Here is a 19825-nt window from a genome sequence, read left to right on the forward strand (position 1 = left end):
CCTTTTGACACAACTGACTGAGATTAGCATGCTGTAAATAGGAGCTGCTGCTTTATCACATCTCCACTTGAGGTGCTCTTCCTTGTCACCGCTTGCCTTCTATTTACAGCAAACTAGAATACGAGTCACTGTAAATCCACTTAGACCCAGAAAGGACAAAGGAGGGGGACAACTTAACATGCTCACTTTTTAATCCCAGTAAGTCCCCAGCCTGCTCTTTAAGGAAGCCTGAGGCTTTTCAATCTATTCCTAACTGATATCGTGGGTCGGTTATCCATCAATATCTGGAGAATAAAGATGAACTAGTGTTTTATAATTAGTTAATAATATTAAGTAGTTTTAGGTGACGACACACTTAACTTTCCTGTCTTACTTTCTAACAGCTTGACATCAATGAGACTCTTTGTTTATTGGATTAGAGAGTGAAAGGGTGATCTAATATTCAGTTCAGTGTCACAAAACAAAGTCTCATTCGATCAGTATCTGCAAACAATCTGCGCAAGCAAACACACAACACTCATTGGAAAAATGATCAACAGCGATCGTGAAGTGCGACATTCAAGGATCAAATCAATCGTTGATCAAGATACCAAATTTTTTTTTAAAAAAAAAAAACATTATTTTTTTGGTGTCAAAAGTTGTTTCATACAGTCTGCAGTTTGGTTTCTGGAATAGGTGGCCGGGGCACAGCGTTGCCAGGTCGTAGGTCAGATCCCCCTCGAGCTCCTCGCCAGCTCGTCCAAATCTGCTCAATTCTGGCTCCAAAATACCAAGATGGTGACAAGCAAAATGGCAATTCACAAACCAGTGGGCAACATCACAGTGGGTATCAAAGTACGGCCTCGCAGAGCTACGAGCACGATTGTTATTCCTTTCATGGAATCTTCTTCACATTTGTATTATGTTCAACGTGTTTTCTACATTTACTGATGTATTTTTTTGAAATGCACTGCATTGTGTGTTTTTTTTTAAAAAAAATTGTATGTAAAACCTCATCAACAAACATTACAAATGAACTTAAAGACTGAAAATGCTACGACATGTGGACTTTTACTGATTATTATGCTGTGCTGCAAATCCGTCTCTACGAAAAGAAAAATACACAAATAAAAAAAGATAAATAATGAATATTGTTTGTGACAGGCAACACTTGAACCCCAAAAACAGCAACTTTGTTTTCTTGCCTTTGAAGCTCCTCCAAAACTCTTTCCTCTGAACTTGGGATTCAACACGTCCCGACAGCAAAACACCCACACACACACACACACACACACACACACACACACACACACACACACACACACACATAGAAATATTGTGCATTCCTGAGGCAGTCGGTGGCGGCTCTGTAGAAAAACAAGTCATCCCCAAACAGGCACACTGGCGTATCATGTCAGCCCTCCCACCTCAGGTAGACCAACACAGTGACAGCTACGAGTCAGCAGGGTCAGACTTCAGCAGCGCTCGAGGCAAACATTCACTTCAAACTTCATAGTGTCCCCTGCAATTAAACGTGCCCCCCTACCCCCCAACCCCCGAGCCGGCAGCATAGCAGATCTGTGGCAGCATGTTTCCAGCTTTTCTTCTTTCTTTTTTTTTTTTTAAACCTCCGATTCACATCCACGAATGCTTCTGTTATCGTACGTCGTGTTGGGTATGAAAGCTGGTATGAGCAGAATTCAATAAGGGCACATAAACACACACGAGACATTCACTCTCCTTAACGCTTCCTCAGACGCGCTGATTTCCAAAACAGATTACACAGAAATGCGCCCCGAACATCCTCCAGCTTCCCGCTGTCAATCTTTACCGAGACTTTATCGCAATGATACAAATGATCTGCTTCCTTCGTCGTATGAAAACAGGCCGCCTGGAAGCAAAAATGAGCCAAAATGTTGTCCTGCTTATCTCGGAAAAGGTTAAGCTTTATTTGTTAAGCGATTGTGTAAATGAAGTGCAATAACAGCCGCTTGGCTTTTCTTTTTTTTTTTTTTTTTTTGTTGTTTCCTTTAAAACGTGAAGTCGTGCATGGCAGAGACTCTGACCCTCTCTGTGCTGCGTCACAACAACAGCACGCCTGTTTCACTGCCACCATTTTTTTTTTTTTTCCACGCATGGAAACATCACATGTTCTGTCTTTTTCTATTTCAACAACTAGTCACTGCAAACTTTGTGTACGTGCACATGTGCATGTGTTTGTCCGAGGTGAGGAGAATACAGCCGTTCAGGGAAATCATTAGCCTGCTATGAGTCAGTGCTCCCTGTTGGTTGCCTTTTTCACGTACACACACACACACACACACACACACACACACACACACACACACACACACACACACACACACACACACACACACACACACACACACACACACACACACACACACACACACACACACACACACACACACGACACACACACACACACACACACACATACGCACGCGCACACACACACACACACACACACACACACACACACACACACACACACACGAAAGCTCAGTGAGACTTGAACACATACGCGCGCGCACACACACACACACACACACACACACACACACACACACACACACACACACGAACACACGCGAAAGCTCAGTGAGACTTGAACACATACACGCGCGCACGCACACACACACACACACACACACACACACACACACACACACACACACACACAGCACACACACAGACGCACACAGACACACACACACACACGCACACACACTCTGACACACACAAGGTCACAGGCGGCTGAGGGGGTGAACAGGTGTGCTTCCCTGCAGGTGCTTCACTTTCAGCCAAGCTGACAACAAGCACACGCAGCGTGTCTGTCCTCTCACATTTAAACTGTTGACGTCTGGCTTCACACCAGCGAGACTCTATATTTCCCCCTGACATGTTTACCTCACAAAGAGTGAACAGTAGCGTAACTCCTGAAGCTCAGAAATACAGGAAAAACAAACCCCTTCAGATGCTGCTTCAAAACGTCCACTTAAAGCTTCGGATAAAAGTAGTCTGATGTATTTTTCTCTGCTCAATTCAGACGATTTCAACGTCCCAAATGTGCCACCAAACACTACAAGGCACACAATGCACTGGGGCACGGCTCTACCTTTGACCTCTTGTTCAAACAAAGCGGAAGGTCACTCCTCTTGTCAGCGCTGCAGTCAGTGCCTCGCCTGGAGAACAAACAGGGGTTTGTTCTCCGTCCTGCCCCCTCCCTGCTGTCCTGCACGCCCCCACAGCACCAGGGGGGCCAGAGGAGATGTGTGTGTCGCTGCCCCGTCCGGTGGCACGGCGAAAGCTTTTACGCAGCGGTTGCTTCGGCTTGTTCCACGGCGCAACGCGAGCCCTGAACTCCGGCAACAGCAAAGCTCCTCATGCTACGTGCGGATGCGTCACGGATACGTCTGCAAGCAGTTCTCAGCTCCTGACCTGCAGTTTAAGAATTATTCTGACACCCACACAGGCCCGGAGCTCTTTGTAAAGTGGTTGCCTGCTTCCCTGGCCGGCCCAGGGTTCAGCTAATCCCCCATGCGTGAGCCAAATACCATCTGTGTTTGTTCGGCAACAAAGGGGGCACTTGTTAATGACTTTCCATGTCTTCACTGGAGTACCGCTGAGGGTGGGGGGTTGGGGGGGGGGGGTGGCGTGGCGTGGCAGAGTAGGGACTACCTCCCTACTCTGGCGCTGGAAAAGACGAGTCAGGCGAAGGCAAATTAAAGACCGCAAACTCAGATCAATAACCGTGCCGAGCTGTCAAACGGCAGGGCTCGGGACGCGCTGGTTTCATCATCAGAGGGCGGAGGACAGGTATCTGAGCTGGTTTTCCGTCATTGGATCCGTTTAGAAGCTTTGTTTTAACACAAAGGCCAAACGGGGTGAGGAGAGGGCCTAAACGTCGGGCCATGACACTATACTGTCCTCTCACACAAAACAAAACTCAAGGTGATTTAATGTGTGTTTGTGAGGAAGTATGAACTCTACAATAAAGTGGGATTGTAAAAGTTGTGGTGTAAAGGTCTACTTGCTTCTTTTATTCTCTCTCTTTTTCTTTTTTTTTTTAATGGGGCATAAGTTATGGATAACAACTTGTACCTGGTACTGTTTTTGGGATCACCTAAGTCGAGGTACCAAAAAGCGAGTTAGAGTAGAGCCGGTACCGGCGGTGAAAAAGGAGCTGAAGCTACAGGACAGCGCTGCGAGACTGAACTGACTGACCTCATGTCAAACTACCGAGCGAACCAGGCAGAGAAACATCATCTCATATTGAAATTCTTATAAATTAAAAAACAAAATGACTGGAAGAAAAAAAAAAAAAAAAAAAAATCTAACAACGTCACCAGCGAGTGTATGATTGGAAATTCTTCAATTAAAGGAACTATTGTCCTCCTTGGATTCTTATATTTTATTGACACTGCAAATATTTCAGGGATCTTGCTGATATCGATTCGTCGTCTTTGAAACAAAAAGTTAAAAAAAAAAAAAAAAAGTCTTGCTCACGTGAAACTATACTTTATTCTTAAAGAACTATTTAATGGCAACACAGGTGTGTCCACTGTAGCAGTGAAACACCTGTTCAATGAGAAACATTTTCAGAGACATGCTGATCGGCTTTCCAGTCGGTGCGGTAAAGTGAGTTCTTGAGTGTTTGTATTCAACACTCTGCAGCCCCACGAAGAGCAAAGAGCCGATGAAGTGCGGCGCAGAAGGAGGAACCGCTGCCGGCGACCTGCTGAAGATAACGCTGTTTGTCTTGATTCTTCGCGGCATGCTGCTCATGTTGATAAAACACCTCCGGTGGATCTTTTGAGAGAATTGTGACTTGAAACAAAAGGATGGCGATTTGAAACAAAGGCGGGCCGCTGCGCTGGGCATGTTTTGCCAGCTTTGGATTGACCTTTGACCCCTGGATAATCCCTTTCACTGCCTCCGCTTTTAAATTAGCTGTGTGACGCGCCAGTCCTCTTAGCTCATCCGCTGGCTGTTCGCTCGACTCCGCACGGACTCCTGGCTTTATACTTTGATTATAAATTCAAATGAGATCGCACCACGAGTTCTTCTGCTTCATGTTCCCTCTTGATGTCAAACAGGGTGTGCTGCGCAGAAAGTCGCGGTACAGTAAAAAGCTTCAGCCTTTGTCGGACTGCTCTTATTATCTCGTTTTTTTGTTTTACTTGTCTTTACCCCTCATTGTATTGTTTATGACCGTGTTGTCTTTAATACTGAGTTCAGAGTAAATCAGATTACAAAATTCAGGTTATTTTTCAGGAAACTGTCAAAAAAAAAAAAAAAAAAAAAAAAAGCAAAATGACGTCAATCAACGAGCAGGTTTTTTTTGTTTTTTTTTTTACCAAAGTTTGGTGCTTGTATCCAGATGCACATTTTTTGCAGGACACACCATAACCCCCCCCCCTTCCTGCTCTGCCACTCTTCCACTCGCTCAGGCCCATCTGCAACAGCAACTCGCTTGGCAGAGCAAATTTAGGCAGCGAGAGAAAAACCAACAATCCGCGCTGGTGCTGGCCCTTTTTTTCTAACCCGCTCAACTGTTAACTGTGTTCTTTGCCCTGCCATGCAAATGCATGTGGATCAAAGCAGGCATGATAGGACGACGCCTATACGGGGCCTCTTCCCAAAACCAACAGCAGCTCCGACAATGCCCAGGGGTTTCCATGGTCTTCCTCCTCTTTTGTAGGAGGGGAGGGGGGGGGGGGAAGAAAATCATGACCAAGTCATTTTCTACAACTCCCCCCCCCCCGCCCCCGCCTCCTCCCTCCCAATCTGTCACACTCGTGGAAACATGACTCCATTCAGTGACACAGCTGGTTTAATGCGGGTGAGACCGTGTGAGATGTGCTGAAGCTCACTGTTTTTATTCTTAATTTCAAAGGAGTGAAAAAAACAGAAAAGAAGCAGCAACTCTGAGTAATCAAGAGTTTTAATCTTTAAATGATGAGAAACAATCTGGAAACTCCGGGACGAATTGTCTACGTTTGACAACAGAAATCCTCTGACTCAACGTGACCTGGGAGGGACAGCATGAAGCATGTCTCAACCACAAACCTGGAGGAGAAAGAATGACCTGAATGTACAGCATGGTGTGTGTGTGTGTGTGTGTGTGTGTGTGTGTGTGTGTGTGTGTGTGTGTGTGTGTGTGTGTGTGTGTGTGTGTGTGTGTGTGTGTGGGCCTTTCCCTCAGGCACTGGTCTTTTTGTTGGAATGCTTTAGCTACAAACAACACACACACACACACACACACACACACACACACACACACACACACACACACACACACACACACACACACACACACACACACACACACACACACACACACACACACACACACACACACACACGTGTTGACCTATCAGCAGTGGTCCCACCAGTTCAGACACGTTTACTGGGCTGGATCAATACTCAGCCCAGCCTCCATCAGACTGATGTCCTGAGATTTTATCTGGGTCAACCTTTTCGATCTGCTTCACGGTAAACCTGAGCACACCGAATGTTTTGTAAATTCTGTGTGTTACGTAACATCCTGGTGAAGTACGGGTATGAGGGTATTTTGCAGGCAAACGAAAGGACACCGAGGCTCTCTGGAAAAGCAATCCAGTTAAGTAACGGCCTCCCAATTAAACCCGAGCGTGCGTGGCGATCCTGTGCTCTGTGGCGGTCCGGCGTTCCCCCGTTACCGGCGATCGTTTTACCTGTGATGACGTTGATGTCCGGATACGTGTTTTCACACAGCTCCATGGCGTAGCTGTCTCTCTCGAACGCCTCACGCAGCTCCTTCTTCACCGCCGCAGACCCACACAGACGGTAGAGACCTACCACCTGGAAACACACACACACACACACACACACACACACACACACACACACACACACACACACACACACACACACACACACACACACACACACACACACAGAAGTAGGTCAAATAAACACGCCGGGTTTAGGAGTTCAGCAGTTGACAGTGAGGTGGACGTTTTTACAGCCCTATCGATCAAGCTTTACGTCTGCGCTCAGATAATGCTTTCGCAGAAACTCGTGTGTCTCCAAACACAAGTCTGCTTTATCTCCACTGAATGACAGCTTAAACGAGCAACTGACAAAACGGTATATATTCCTAATAACCCAATCAGGACTCACTTTATGACGAGACCCAGGAGGACAGGAAACTGCTTACCGAACAACAGAATCAGTAGAGATTGAAAAAAACAAACGCGGCCTGAGGTCACAGAAAAAGGACGCGTGCCAACTTTCGAAAACATGTAAATCTAAGAATCTTTGACAAAAAAAAACAAAAAACGCCTTATTACAACTAAAAATGTACCTAATATTATAATTTTTCTACTTTCATTTACATTACACTTTTCTTATACTACGATCTCGGATTCCATGCCTCCATATTTTAACTCTGCTTCTGCTGTTTCTACCTATTCAGTACATACAGCACCTATTGCACATCTGTCCATGGTGAAAGAGAGATCCCTCATCTGTCGTCCTTCAGGAAGATTCTCCTTTTATTCTTTCTGTTGGAATTCTTTTTGGGGGGGATTTTCTGCCATGTGTACCTTGTAAAGCCCCTGAAAGAAACTTCTGCTCGTCAAATAAAACTGACTCGACCGACCACCAGCTGCCTTTTCTCAGCTGAGACAGACCGAAGAAAGGCCGTCCTAACGTCTAAATTATCTGTGGACAGATGAAACGGCCATAGAGGCGAGTACGATTACTTCTAAAAAAAAAAAAAACACACACACAGAAATAACTAGTGTTAAAACATGGTTTAGGATAGAAGTAAAAAAAAAAAAAAAAAAAAAATCATAAACAGCTGACTCGGTATTTATCAATAACTATCCTATACGTTTTCTATCATTTGCCAACATAAGTCAGATTCACCGCTTGAATATATCGGTCTGGCCGCGCTTCGCGGGGGATTGTTTCCTGTCGCTGAATCCTCAAGGACCAAGAACTCCGGTTAATTTTGAAACCTTCATCCAATCGGCAGTGACCACCATAAGACAACAACAGAGACCCTCCCCCCAATGGGAACATCGACATGCTCTCATTCCTGGTGTGTCAAACGCTGACATTTTATCTCTCCACAGACTTCACTGTCCTACGCTTGACTTCAGGGTCATCACAATTCGCCACCTCCACCGGTCGCTGATTGGTCGAACCCTCCAGAGTGGCAAACCTTATTGCAAAGAGGGTTTCCAGACCATAATCATAGCCAAGACGGAAGCCGCGAGGACCGGTTGGGTGGAGACGGGCTACTGTGGAGCCACAACGTGAACGGCAGCACAAACTAAGAGAGTCATAAAGTTGGCAACCCGACTATAATAATGTCACACAGCAATATTTATCTTCTGTGTGTTGATATGAACTAACATTAAGCACCACAAGCCTCGACAGGCTGTTTAAACCGTAAGACTGAGGAGATTTAAGATTAAAAGCGAAGCGCTTACTTAAACGCGGCTGTGAGTTAAAAACTTGAGCGAGTGCGTTTCCGTCAGCTGCCTCCTTTAAGAGTGAACAAAGTGAAATGTTGGCCGAGGTCTGATTAAAGTGTCACATCCTGTTGACTGAATGGATAAACACTGAGCTCTTCTAAAAACCCAGGTGACAGCTCGGCCTTAAAAAAAAATTAAAAGCGCCGAGCGATAAAGCATTCATGTTTCTTTACCTAAGCCTCCAGCGTGTGACCTAAAGGAGCCGCGGATATTCGATAGCTGAAACTCGGCACCGCTGCTCTCCTTGTTATGTTGGGATTAGGCCTGGCTACAGACATACCATAATTTCTCCTACATGTGTCTGTCTGGTATGTGGCGTAGCAGACCAACTGGTGTGGTTGCCCCGGTAACGCGTTAAGTCAGTGGGCTGTGAATGGCGGGTCGGGTCCGGTTCCACACAAACAACACACACAAACACACACACACACACACACACACACACACACACACACACACACACACTGCCGGCCCTTCCGGGCTCCAGCGTAGGAGCTCCATGATGTCTCCCCGTCCCACCACGCCGACTATTTGCGAGCTCTCCTCGTTCGAGCTGAGCGGCGCTTTTATAAACCGCACACGAGAGGCAGAGAGGACGACAGATTAGGCAGGGATTTGGCTTTGTGTGCTAGTAAACAAAAGTCACTGGGCACAATGAACAACAAGTCCATTCAGAAAAAAAAAAAAAAAAAAAAAAGTCTCTTTCTTTGAGGGAGAGCCGAGTGCAGGCGGGGAACAGCTGTTAGCAAAAAAAGAGGGCTCGCACTTATGCACTGCGGCTGCCGGGCAACACAACAGGCAGCACCAGCCAAGACCTATATGTGGAATAAAGCAGACACAATGACCTCCAGACTAAATGAGGTCCGTCGACAGGAAAGTGGACGCTCGGTCAGGTTTTTTTTACTTTGTCTGGGATTGTCTGGGAGACTTTATAGAAACATGAACTAAAGGAAAGTGCATTAGACTGCACTTCTGCTCTTGAGTGTGCAGCAAGTGGGGAAATAATTATGTTTTCAGATTCATGACAGAATAAGAGGACGCTTTTCCTGCCAGGATTCAGGGGTTCCCCGCATATGTAGGAAGTCTGTTCTGTTTAAAAGGGTTCATCTGTGGAGATGTTCCCAACATGTCCCAACATTTGTGTGCATCTTTTACAGTCATGCACGGCGTGTGTGTGTGTGTGTGTAGGTTACTCGGAAAGCTCCCTTTTGTGCAGAAACGTCTCTTTCTAATGGGCTCTGAGTGCTCGCATACAGAACTCCGGTCTCGCGCACAAACCTCTTCTGCAATCTTTTCAAAACACCCACAATCACCCAGCGTCTTAAAAGCTCGGAGAGGCCCCGAGGACACGCAGGTTCCCCGAGACTCTCCATCCAACGTCCACAAAATCATTTGTAAAGGCACAAAGCTGCACGTCAGGCCGTCCCCGCTTTAGTGACACAACCTGCGAATTCCTCTGGGATCTGGTGTCAACCCCGTCCTAGCTCCCGTCTCCCGGAGGAGCCCTTACACTTGATCTCAGACTGATACACATGCACAAAGTCTACTCTGAGTCTCTGTCATGAAAAGAGACAGAGGAGCGGGAGGCAGAGAGATGAGAAGAAACGCTGTGAGGGACAGAAGACAAACGCTGTCGGACTGAGAGACAGAAACAGAGAGGAATCACAGAACAGCAAGACAAAGCAGATTAAAAACGATTGGTAAAGTGAGCGTCATCCTGCGAGTTCAGGCAGCTGAGAGCTGGAAAAGTTCACATTTGGGAACGTCTCACTTCCGAGTTGAGAGCGTTCACCAGAAAATCTGCTCTATTTCTGTCAGGATACAGCAAAGTGACCAACAGCCTTTTTCATTCATATAAACCAACACAAGGACGCAGCGAGCAAACTACGTAGCCGAGCCAAACCAATTCCATTTAGTGCACTTCTTCCTTTCACCACAAACAAGTGACGTCCAACCCGCTTCTCGAAGCGCTCAAAAACCTCCCATTTCCCTGGTGGGATTTCCCAGTTCGACACACAGGTGTGTGTATTTTTTTCACTCATGAACGCACCATTAGTTTCAGATGTGTCAGACTCGTATGTTTCAGCCTCAAAAGTGAGAATTAAGTAGATATTTCTCCATTTTCTATAATTGTAAATGTTTGGATTTTGAACTCCTTGACAGATCCAACAGGCGGGTTTCACTTTAGCCTCCGCAGACAAGATTTTTCGACATTTTTTTGACACTTTACGGTCTGAAAGATTTATAAAATTAAGAAAAGTCGAACAAATGTGAAGAGTTTTGGTTTGACAAAACAAGCAAACTCACAATGTCACCTCTCGAACGATGAATAAAATATATAAGCGGAGGATTAATGGATGTCGAATTTTCAATCTGAGATTATTTTTTTTTTTATAATAATAATTAGCCACCTTTGAAATCAAAGACATAACTATCACTGTTACTCCTTCTGCTGCGCAGGTGGCGGAGGGCGGGGTCTAATTTGACGGACGGGCTCCTTGGGAGAGGCCCAATGTTTGCCTGTTGGCCCCCGGCACCCGCTGCTGCTGGCATGCCCCCCCAGTGATCAGTAGGTCAGACACTTTTACTGCCGCTGTCTCAGCTCTCTAATTAGAAGAACCGCTGCTGCTTCTCTCTCTTCTCTCTCTGTGCTGAGTACGTGAACTGTGGACGAGGGGGGGGGGTGAAAACAGGAGACGATCGCATGATCCCGGAGACCCCTCCGTTCTCCGTCCGTCACCACCACAACCCTGAGTCTTTCTCCTGTGACTGAAAGAGCCGGCCGCCTCGGGACGGCTGTGACATCATGAAGTGTGCTACATCTCTTCTGTCTGTTCAGCGAAGGCCGGTCATTCGGCCTTATTACTGGCTGCAGGGGGAGCACTCATCTCACGACGTGCGGAGCTTAAAAAAAAAAAAGAAGGATGCTGTGGACGTGGGATTATTTCTCCAGCTATTCTTTCACCCTCGTACAAAAAAATGCATTATATTATTGGATCCTCTTTTCAAATGAGTCCCTATCTGTTCTCAATTTACACAACAGGATTGTTTATGGCTTTCGTCCACGTGTACTGTCAAGACATGTGTCCTTAACGGTTCATAATCCAAGGACTGAATTTACAGTGAAATAAAACAGACAGAGCAAATCTTCACATTAAGTTCAAACCAAGGAAAACACATTTGAACGAATGGATTTCTAATCTGTCTATTATTGATGAATCAATTAATCATTTCAGGTGTATACAGGTGCTCTGTTCCAAGGTGATATACTTCCCTTAGTACACTCAAACAAATAGTGCTCTTACACGTGAGGACTCTTACTTGTGTAGTGCAGAAACCGGGACAGGGTAGTGTCGTTTCAAATTACACACTGCTATTCTGCATTGACCAGAAATGACCTCAGCATGTGAACCTTTAATTATTTTACCCAAAAATCAACGTGTTCTCCTGCCCTCTGTTTAACACACTCAATAAACACACTGATTCTTCTGTCCAGCAGCACTGGTGGAAAAAGAAACACTTCTTTGTGGTGTTCAGCAACAGCTGCAGCTTCCTCAGAAGCCTTAATTTGAACATTTCTTTACGTCGAGGTGGCCCCGCCCCTTTCCTCTACGTCGCCAAGATGGCGGCTGTTTAAGGTGGAAAGTGTCCAGAGTTTCCCAGTTCTTTTTTGGACCGTTTTGAGTGCATCATCCTGGTACTTGCAGTGAACTGCATGTTTCTGTACTTGACAGTGTGAACGCACTGATGCACTCAAAATAGGGAGTGTTCGGAACACAGCAGGCGTGTTTGTACTGTATGTATGTTCAAAGATGTTATTTTGAGGTCCAGCCTCTGTACTTTGTGGAAAAAATGATAATCAATTCACTGAGAAGCGTGAACAGTTTGCTGATTTTCTGTTTTATATCACTGATCTAAAAATATTTTGGAAAAAAAAAAAAGAAGCAACTTTGACAGATCTGCTAAATAGATGAGACAGACTAATGTGTGACGGAATTCAAAGCTGCAGCAGCAGCACTATATTTCCTCAAAGGAAAACATGAACCGAGTCGCACTCGCACTCACCTGGCAGCCTCTCTTCTCGATCTCATTGATGCACTTGCTGATGAGCAGCGGCACCATCAGTCCCGTGTTCTCCCGCTCCACCACCCGCCACGCCTCCACGCCGAACACCTGCGGCTCCCTGTCTCTGTCCGGCCCGCCGTCCAGCGAGTTCTGCCACTGCTCCATCAGGCTCAGCTTGACGTAGATCAGCCCCCGCGGCTCCAGCTTCACCGCCAGCTGGTGGGAGCGCGTCACCCGGAAGAGCGCCGGCAGCACCACCGTGCCGTGGCAGCAGACGCGGTTGCGTCTCGGCGTGGGCTCCCAGCTGAACACCACCAGCTTCAGGTGCTGCGCGTTCTCCAGCTCGATGTTGAAGGTGTGGTCCATGTCCAGGAAGGTGGTTCGACAGGTGAGGAGAGCGGTTCGCGCTTTATTAACCGAGTCCACCTGGATGGCACAGTAGACGTCTCGAGAGTCAATGCGCGCAGGTTTCAGGTCTTCGGCGCCGTAAAAATGCAGACTCATCAGTCCGGAGATGTACTGGCTGCACTTGGGCTGCTCCGTGAAGCTGTAATGACGGAAAGCGTCGATGTCCAGCTCCGTGCCGTTGAGCCTGGAGTTTCCGCCTCCCCCCTCGGCCTCCTTGCCTTTCCCCCCCTTCCCCTCTGCAGAGACGTGTTTTCCAGATTTGGCCACCAGCTCTGGCGAGTCACCGTCACTGAGGTAGCCTCCTTTGCTGGCGGACTTTGAGCTGCCGTTGCTTTTCTTCTTGCTGAAGCTGTGCTGCGTGGACACGCTGCTGTCCAGGTGGTAGCGTGAGATGACGTTACGGCTTGCCTGCCCGCCCCCGGACGAAGCTAACCGAGGAGGACCTGAAGTCTGGGAGACAGCTTCGGACCCGTTGTTTCGGGGAGAATGGGCCCTCGGCTCTACGTGGCTGCTTCCGTTGTTGCTGCTGCTGCTGCTGCTGCTCTGGGTCCCCTTGACGCTGAGTTTCCGGCTAAGCTCCGGGAGCTTCTTCATCCTCATGGAGATCTTCCTGACGGTCCGCGGGGACTTGATCTTGTCCGGGAAGGACCAGTTGATGGAGCTGCTCTTCTTGGCCGGGTTTGGGCTGGCGGGAGGCGAGAAGCCGGCGGCATTGGGCACGTCGAGACTATCTGTAGAGGAAATAACAGGGCAAGAGAAAACCAGATTAAAAGAGGAGTCCGACGCATTTTCAATTTGATTTTCCTCCGGTTGACGGTCGGTGGAAACATTTAAACATTTTTCTTTCATAATTCTTTGGCCAGAACATTTTTTAAGAAAGCAATTGTTTTTTGAATACTCGCAGGAACAAATGGGTACCAAGTTCTTAAACTCACTATAATCACCGGTTTCAATAGACAACCCTCCTTACTCCTTTGATTACAAGCAACTGCTCTGATGTCCAGTGAAGACAGACAGGAAGACGAAGATTAAAACCAAAGGCAAAGTGTGCGTGAGCCATAATTTACAGTCTCTCAGAGAAGCGCTACACCTCCGTGGCACATCACGGGTTGATTAGGTTTACATGCAACCCAGTAATCCAGAGACAGCGATACATTCAGCAGGCAACGCTTCATATAAACACTTCAGCACTATATAACATTACAGCCTTATATGTAAACTGAGACGGTTCAATTTAGAGTTTGAAAGAAACGGGCGGCTGAAATGGATCTGATATGAAAAACCTCTGGGCTTAAAGTGGAATTAACTCAATCCAACACAAAGGAAATTACAGTGGAATCTCATTAGCAGCAGCTCCAGCAAAAACAGTGGTTTATAAGCATGGAAACGTCTGTCTAGAAACACCAACTGCTTCAGGGCTGAGCTCGAGTTACTCGGTCATTATTCAGGCTGAAAGATATCCATTTGGAGTGGACCTCGTAGGCAGCTCTCGCCTAACTAGACGTCTACGTGAACATGAAATTTCAGCGCCTATGGTTCGATGCAGGAGCGGCAGCCATTGTTTAGTCTGCGGGACTGAAACTGCTGCTTTCATCATAAGGGGTTGTATCCATGCTGTTTTCAACAGGATGTAGAAACTGATTACCCTATATGTTAGAGCTTTTTGGGCCACTTTGGGGCAGAACGGCGACCCGACATTGACACGTCATCCCTTGATGAAGTTGTTAAGGCTAATCAGTGAGCCTATTTATTGGCATGCCTATTTGTTATGGACACCTGACGAATGTGAGTCCGATATTCACTCTCCTTTTAGCTCAGAGAAATACTTTGCTCTCGTGCTGCTTAATGCTCCACTGTGTTCACCAACTCGTCACTACGAGTCACTCAAACTAGCATTAGTCGCTCTGTCTGCTCTCTCGGGACAGGACACAATCAACTGCAGCGAACAGGAACTGCGGAGTTGTTGTGATAATTTCCTGTGAATTTGTCACCAGACGCCGCTCCTTTCCGATACACGTAGTCATTGTTTATATAAAACTCTGATTGCAGCAGCTTTAGGAGCCAGTTAACAAGTGCGTAAACTGTTTCCAATGTGTAAAGTCTGTGTGTTGTATCACTTTGCAAACAGGTCTGGACGTTTTCTCCTGTACACTCAATCCATTCGTATGTTCTGAATGTACGACAACAGATAACAATGTAACAACGCATGTCTCACTACGTCTCTGCCACTGAACACCATATCTGTAACACACACATCTTTAAAGAGGTTTGAATACATTGTGGCCTGCATGCTACCCTCATCTTCCAGATTTAAAAAAAAAAAAAAAAAAAAATCGCCCGTCGGGAGAGAAGGACGAGTTGACACGGAGCCAGCCACGATTTAAGTGATTAAAGTGGAATTTGTCAAATTACGGCATCCTGCTACTTGCCCAAAGGGAAGGCTGTCCCAAACGGCTTTTTTTTCTGCACTCAGCGCTCTCTTAACGAGATTTACAGCAATGCTCACTTGCGATTTCACACTACAGAGGGGAGAACCAGCTGCAGGGGTCCCGAGGAGGGAGAATTTACCTTCCGAAGGCCTTTTAATGAGCGTTAAACCAAACACTAAGTCGAGGAGCAGATGAGCTCTTCACATGTTCAATACATTCATGACATGAGCTTCTATTGATTTTGGATTTATTGTTGTTTTGAATGGCTAATTACTTCCTATGACCGAACCTCTGAAACAAAACAGTGATTTTGTAAGAGGGTGAAAAAAATACAGCGAGAGATACAAAGAGGAGAGAGGGAGGGCGAGCCTGACCCTGCCAACATCACCAGCTCTATTTTCAGAGGGGACCTGCTGTGCTATTCTGGGGCGAGTGAAAAGAGGGAGGCAGAGGAGGCGCAACAGGATGGAGAGAAGGGTAAGATGGGGGGCAGGAGCAGGGCAGGGTGTAGCCGGCAGATGAGGGGACAAAGGCGCCCCTTGTCCAGGCGCTCAGAGGTCTGGATGGACGACTGGAAGGCTGGCAGGCCGGCTGGTGAATGTACAAATGAACACGGCTGTTCTCTCACATTCCTCATCAAACCATGTTTAGCCCCCTTTTAGCCCGGCTAAGTAGCCTTCCCTGTCACGGCTTCCTGCCAATAATCGACACAGAGGCGCTCTGACGAGGGCGAAAAATGGGCGGAGGGCGCTGGAGGTGCAAATTCACCAAACAACATCTGGGGAGGGGTCGAGTACACAGAGAGCTCCGGTCGGGGCTGAAACATGGTTTTAAAGAGCGAAATTCCTTCCACATGAAACACAGCTTTGAGTTCTCCAATAATCTTAATTCATTGAGTATTTAATTACATGACTAATCAGAAGGAAATGTGGCTACAAGTGGATTAGAAAAAGTAATTCTGTACATATAACAGGATGTTGTCAGCGAATAACTTGTTCATTTAGAGCAACTATAAACCTGGTAATGAAGTGAAAACACTGCAGAGCCAGGCGGTAACATATTTGATCAACTCAGTGAATATCATGTTGATATGACAGTGTTGATCAAATTTATGATTGACGGCACATTATAATCAAAAATAAAAAGATGAATTGGACTTCCTTCTATGTGAGCATGCAAATATTTCTTTATGGCTAGATATTACTTTATAATTTACAACTTTGATGCCAGTAAAATGATATATATTATTAGATTTTATATTCTATATATCTGCTAAACTGCTAAATGAATCCGTGTTTAAAAAAAAAGTCATATTTTCTTGACTTGCATTAGAAATATCTGAGAAATTGTAAGTAAACATGTAGAGCTGGGCAATATATTGATATTATATTGATATCATGATGTGAAAGTAGATATGGTCTTATATTTTTGGATATCGAGATATGACTACAGTCTTTTCCTGGTTTTAAAGACTGTATTACAGTAAAGCTTTCTAATTTTCTGTTCTAGTTGTTCCATGATTTACCATTATCCACTTAGTCATTATATCCACAATACTGATGATTATTTATCAAAAATCAAATTGATATTGTCGCAATGTCCATATCGAGGTATTTAAGGTAAAATATTGCAATATTTGATTTTGTCCGTATCACTCAAAACGCGTATTTTCAATACAGTGTACCTCTAACAATGCAGTAAAACTAAGAAAAGTAAAAAACACCAGCCAAGTTTTATGACTTCTATTAATGCTCATTTACCCGAGTAACAAACACCCTCGTGTTCAGAGCCTTCAGTGTTGAGAGTGAGACTAATGTCCATCAGCGTCCTGCTGTTGTCCCATTTATTTGACAAACAACACGATTCGGGGCAATGTCCACCGGCGCTGTGGGGCAGATCTGCCTCAGACAACGTTAATGACTGTTGCATTGTTAATGACTGTGGCTTCGCTCACGTGTGCACACACACACACACACACACACACACACACACACACACACACATGAAAGCTGTGTCCTCTGTAGCCTTTGGCCTTGTGGCAGCAGCCAGTGGAGTAACGTGACACCTCAATGGCTGAGGTTCAGGGGCGATGGTTTGACACCCAACCCTCCAGGGCCATGTTCTGGGGTCAAAGGGCAAAAGGTCTACATTCCTCTTGGTGACACCTGAGCCGGGTAACCACGCCCCCCCCCCCCCCCAACACATTTAACAGGCGCAAGCACTCACCATATTACTGTAACCCAAAGAGAGAGTGCATGTAAATTTGCCTTCATAAAGACAAACGCACACATGCCCTTCCTGACCCCGCTGCCCTCCTCAGGCACCCGGCGACCGACACCTCTTAACAAAGCCCAGGAATTTACGACGATGGCTTTTCACAGTGCTGGCACCAGACAGGTGCAGGACGAGGGTGTGTAGGGTGTGTAGGGTGTGTGTGTGTGTGTGTGTGTGTGTAGCGTGTGCATGTGAGGGACGAAATTACCATGATCAAATTTGCCTGATATCCTCTCGTATGCGCCAAACTGTCACTGTAGCCAAGATGAAAATAATACTCCGATAATTTGAAATGTCCTCCGATAAAACAAATATTAGGCGCCTGGTCTACAAGAATGTGAGACTGTGTGTGTGTGTGTGTGTGTGTGTGTGTGTGTGTGTGTGTGTGTGTGTGTGTGTGTGTGTGTGTGTGTGTGTGTGTGTGTGTGTGTGTGTGTGTGAGAGAGAGAGAGAATGGGGGAGGCAGACGCTGAGCCTTCTCTGATAAGGGAGACAATAATCTGCTGTTCCTGATCGCCCCTGTAAAACCGCTTGTGTTCACTAGAGTGCACGTGTGTGCCCGTACAAGCATGTCTGCCAAATGTGTGTGTTCAATGTAAAAACAGAAAGGACCTGGGCGTGCTGACAAACAAGGGGAGTGTAAATAAACGGCTGAATGGCATACTTGTCCTCTACAGTAGTTCCTTCAGCCGGTGACCGAGGCTCAGCTCTGAGCAGCTTCCTCTCCTCTTGGCTCTAAATCACTCGGCGTTGGAAGGCCTTTCAGGGGCTGCGGGAGTTCGGCCGTTTCATTACAATGGTTACAAAATCCCTGCTAATATATCCAAGCATGCAGTCCTTCTCGCTAGCACAACATGGCCCCCTGCCAAAGCACTCCTCATGTAGCCTCACTCGCCCACCGCCGCCGGCATCTCTGCTCTGCTGTAACTCAACCAACAGAGCGACTGCTGAGTCGAGTCTGCCTGCAGCCACAGCGGCTTCCCTGCACTCGTCACCGTCCGCATAACTACGAGATAACTGTTGACAAATCACTTCTTTTTATCTGGTGGAAAATATGTCCAATGCAAAGATATGCTGGTGCCAACATTAAATTACTTCCTCACCGCGGTAAATTAATATCATTATGTCAACAGAATTTCATTGCTATCTTCATCAAGAGTGAAGAATGTATTGTTGATGGCATGATATAAAACCACAGACTGTATATAAATATAAATATAGACGCCGTTTACGAGTCTGAAAGGTGAAGGCAATGCAGAAGTGCATTAAAGTGCAATACCACTGAGGGCCACAAGGGGCTGGCTCCGAAAAATCGGAGGCTCTAATAGACTCCTATTCAAAAAGTGTCAATTTATATTATAAAATAAAAAGTCAATGAATTTTTTTCTGCAAGTCAATATGGTGTCATTTGTTAAATTCCCTCCTTGTGATCAATGTTCTGGTGGTCCTTCTGAAAATAATATAATAATTAATCAGATAATTATGCCTCAAAGAGAGGTATGTTTCGGGGCATGTCTGGTTTGATTGACATGCCTGGGGTGCAGTCAGGTTTCCGGTATAGGTGGGCAGGCTTAGTATCCTCAGGTTCTCAGATCAGATCTGCCCCTAACTCCTCCCCTGCTCATCCAAATATGGTCACTTCCGGCTGTAGAGAACCGAGATAGTGATGGCCAAAATGTCAGACTAGAGGCTTCAAAACCGCACATCACCTACCAATGGGTGACATTACGATGAGCTGACAATTGGTTAAAATAACAGTGCTTAAGCAACAATGAATCACAAATTAGTCCTCTTCCAACATCAACTTCAGTGAAAATAAGAAGTGGTGCTCCATCACCAGACAAATGCCACTTGTTAAAAGAGCGTGGCAGTAGTTATAACTTTACACTGATAACATGAGATGCGTCACGTGTGTGATTCAGCTCAACAAGTGACTGACTGATCGCTCACACCGAGCATTAGCAACGTCTGGAGGAAGAAAAGCCTTCAGAGTTTTTGTACAAATTGGGTAATGCAGAGACAAACAGCCCATTCAGTCACAACCAGTTGCTGACGTGTGAGAAGAAGCACTGCAGATCCAACACCGGGTTAAAATTTGTTTCATAATCGCCAGTCGGACAT

At 46.1% G+C, this 19825-nt stretch overlaps 1 protein-coding gene across 3 annotated transcripts in view; it reads right to left on the reverse strand.

Annotated features, from left to right (window-relative positions):
- The window catches only part of syde2 (synapse defective 1, Rho GTPase, homolog 2 (C. elegans)), a 48367-nt gene that overhangs the window by 11915 nt on the left and 16627 nt on the right, over nt 1-19825 (reverse strand). For all 3 annotated transcript variants that reach the window (XM_069704771.1, XM_069704770.1, XM_069704769.1), the window contains exons 4-5: nt 12594-13732; nt 6720-6846 (exon numbers count right to left, since the gene is read on the reverse strand). In XM_069704771.1, the coding sequence (XP_069560872.1) occupies nt 6720-6846; nt 12594-13732 (1266 nt within the window). The remainder of the gene's footprint in view (nt 1-6719; nt 6847-12593; nt 13733-19825) is intronic.

Source organism: Brachyistius frenatus, unplaced genomic scaffold (genome assembly GCF_029030835.1).
Source record: "Brachyistius frenatus isolate BFR_SWC_R1_liver_20210118 unplaced genomic scaffold, ASM2903083v1 Contig_52, whole genome shotgun sequence".
NCBI classification, from domain to species: Eukaryota; Metazoa; Chordata; class Actinopteri; family Embiotocidae; genus Brachyistius; species Brachyistius frenatus.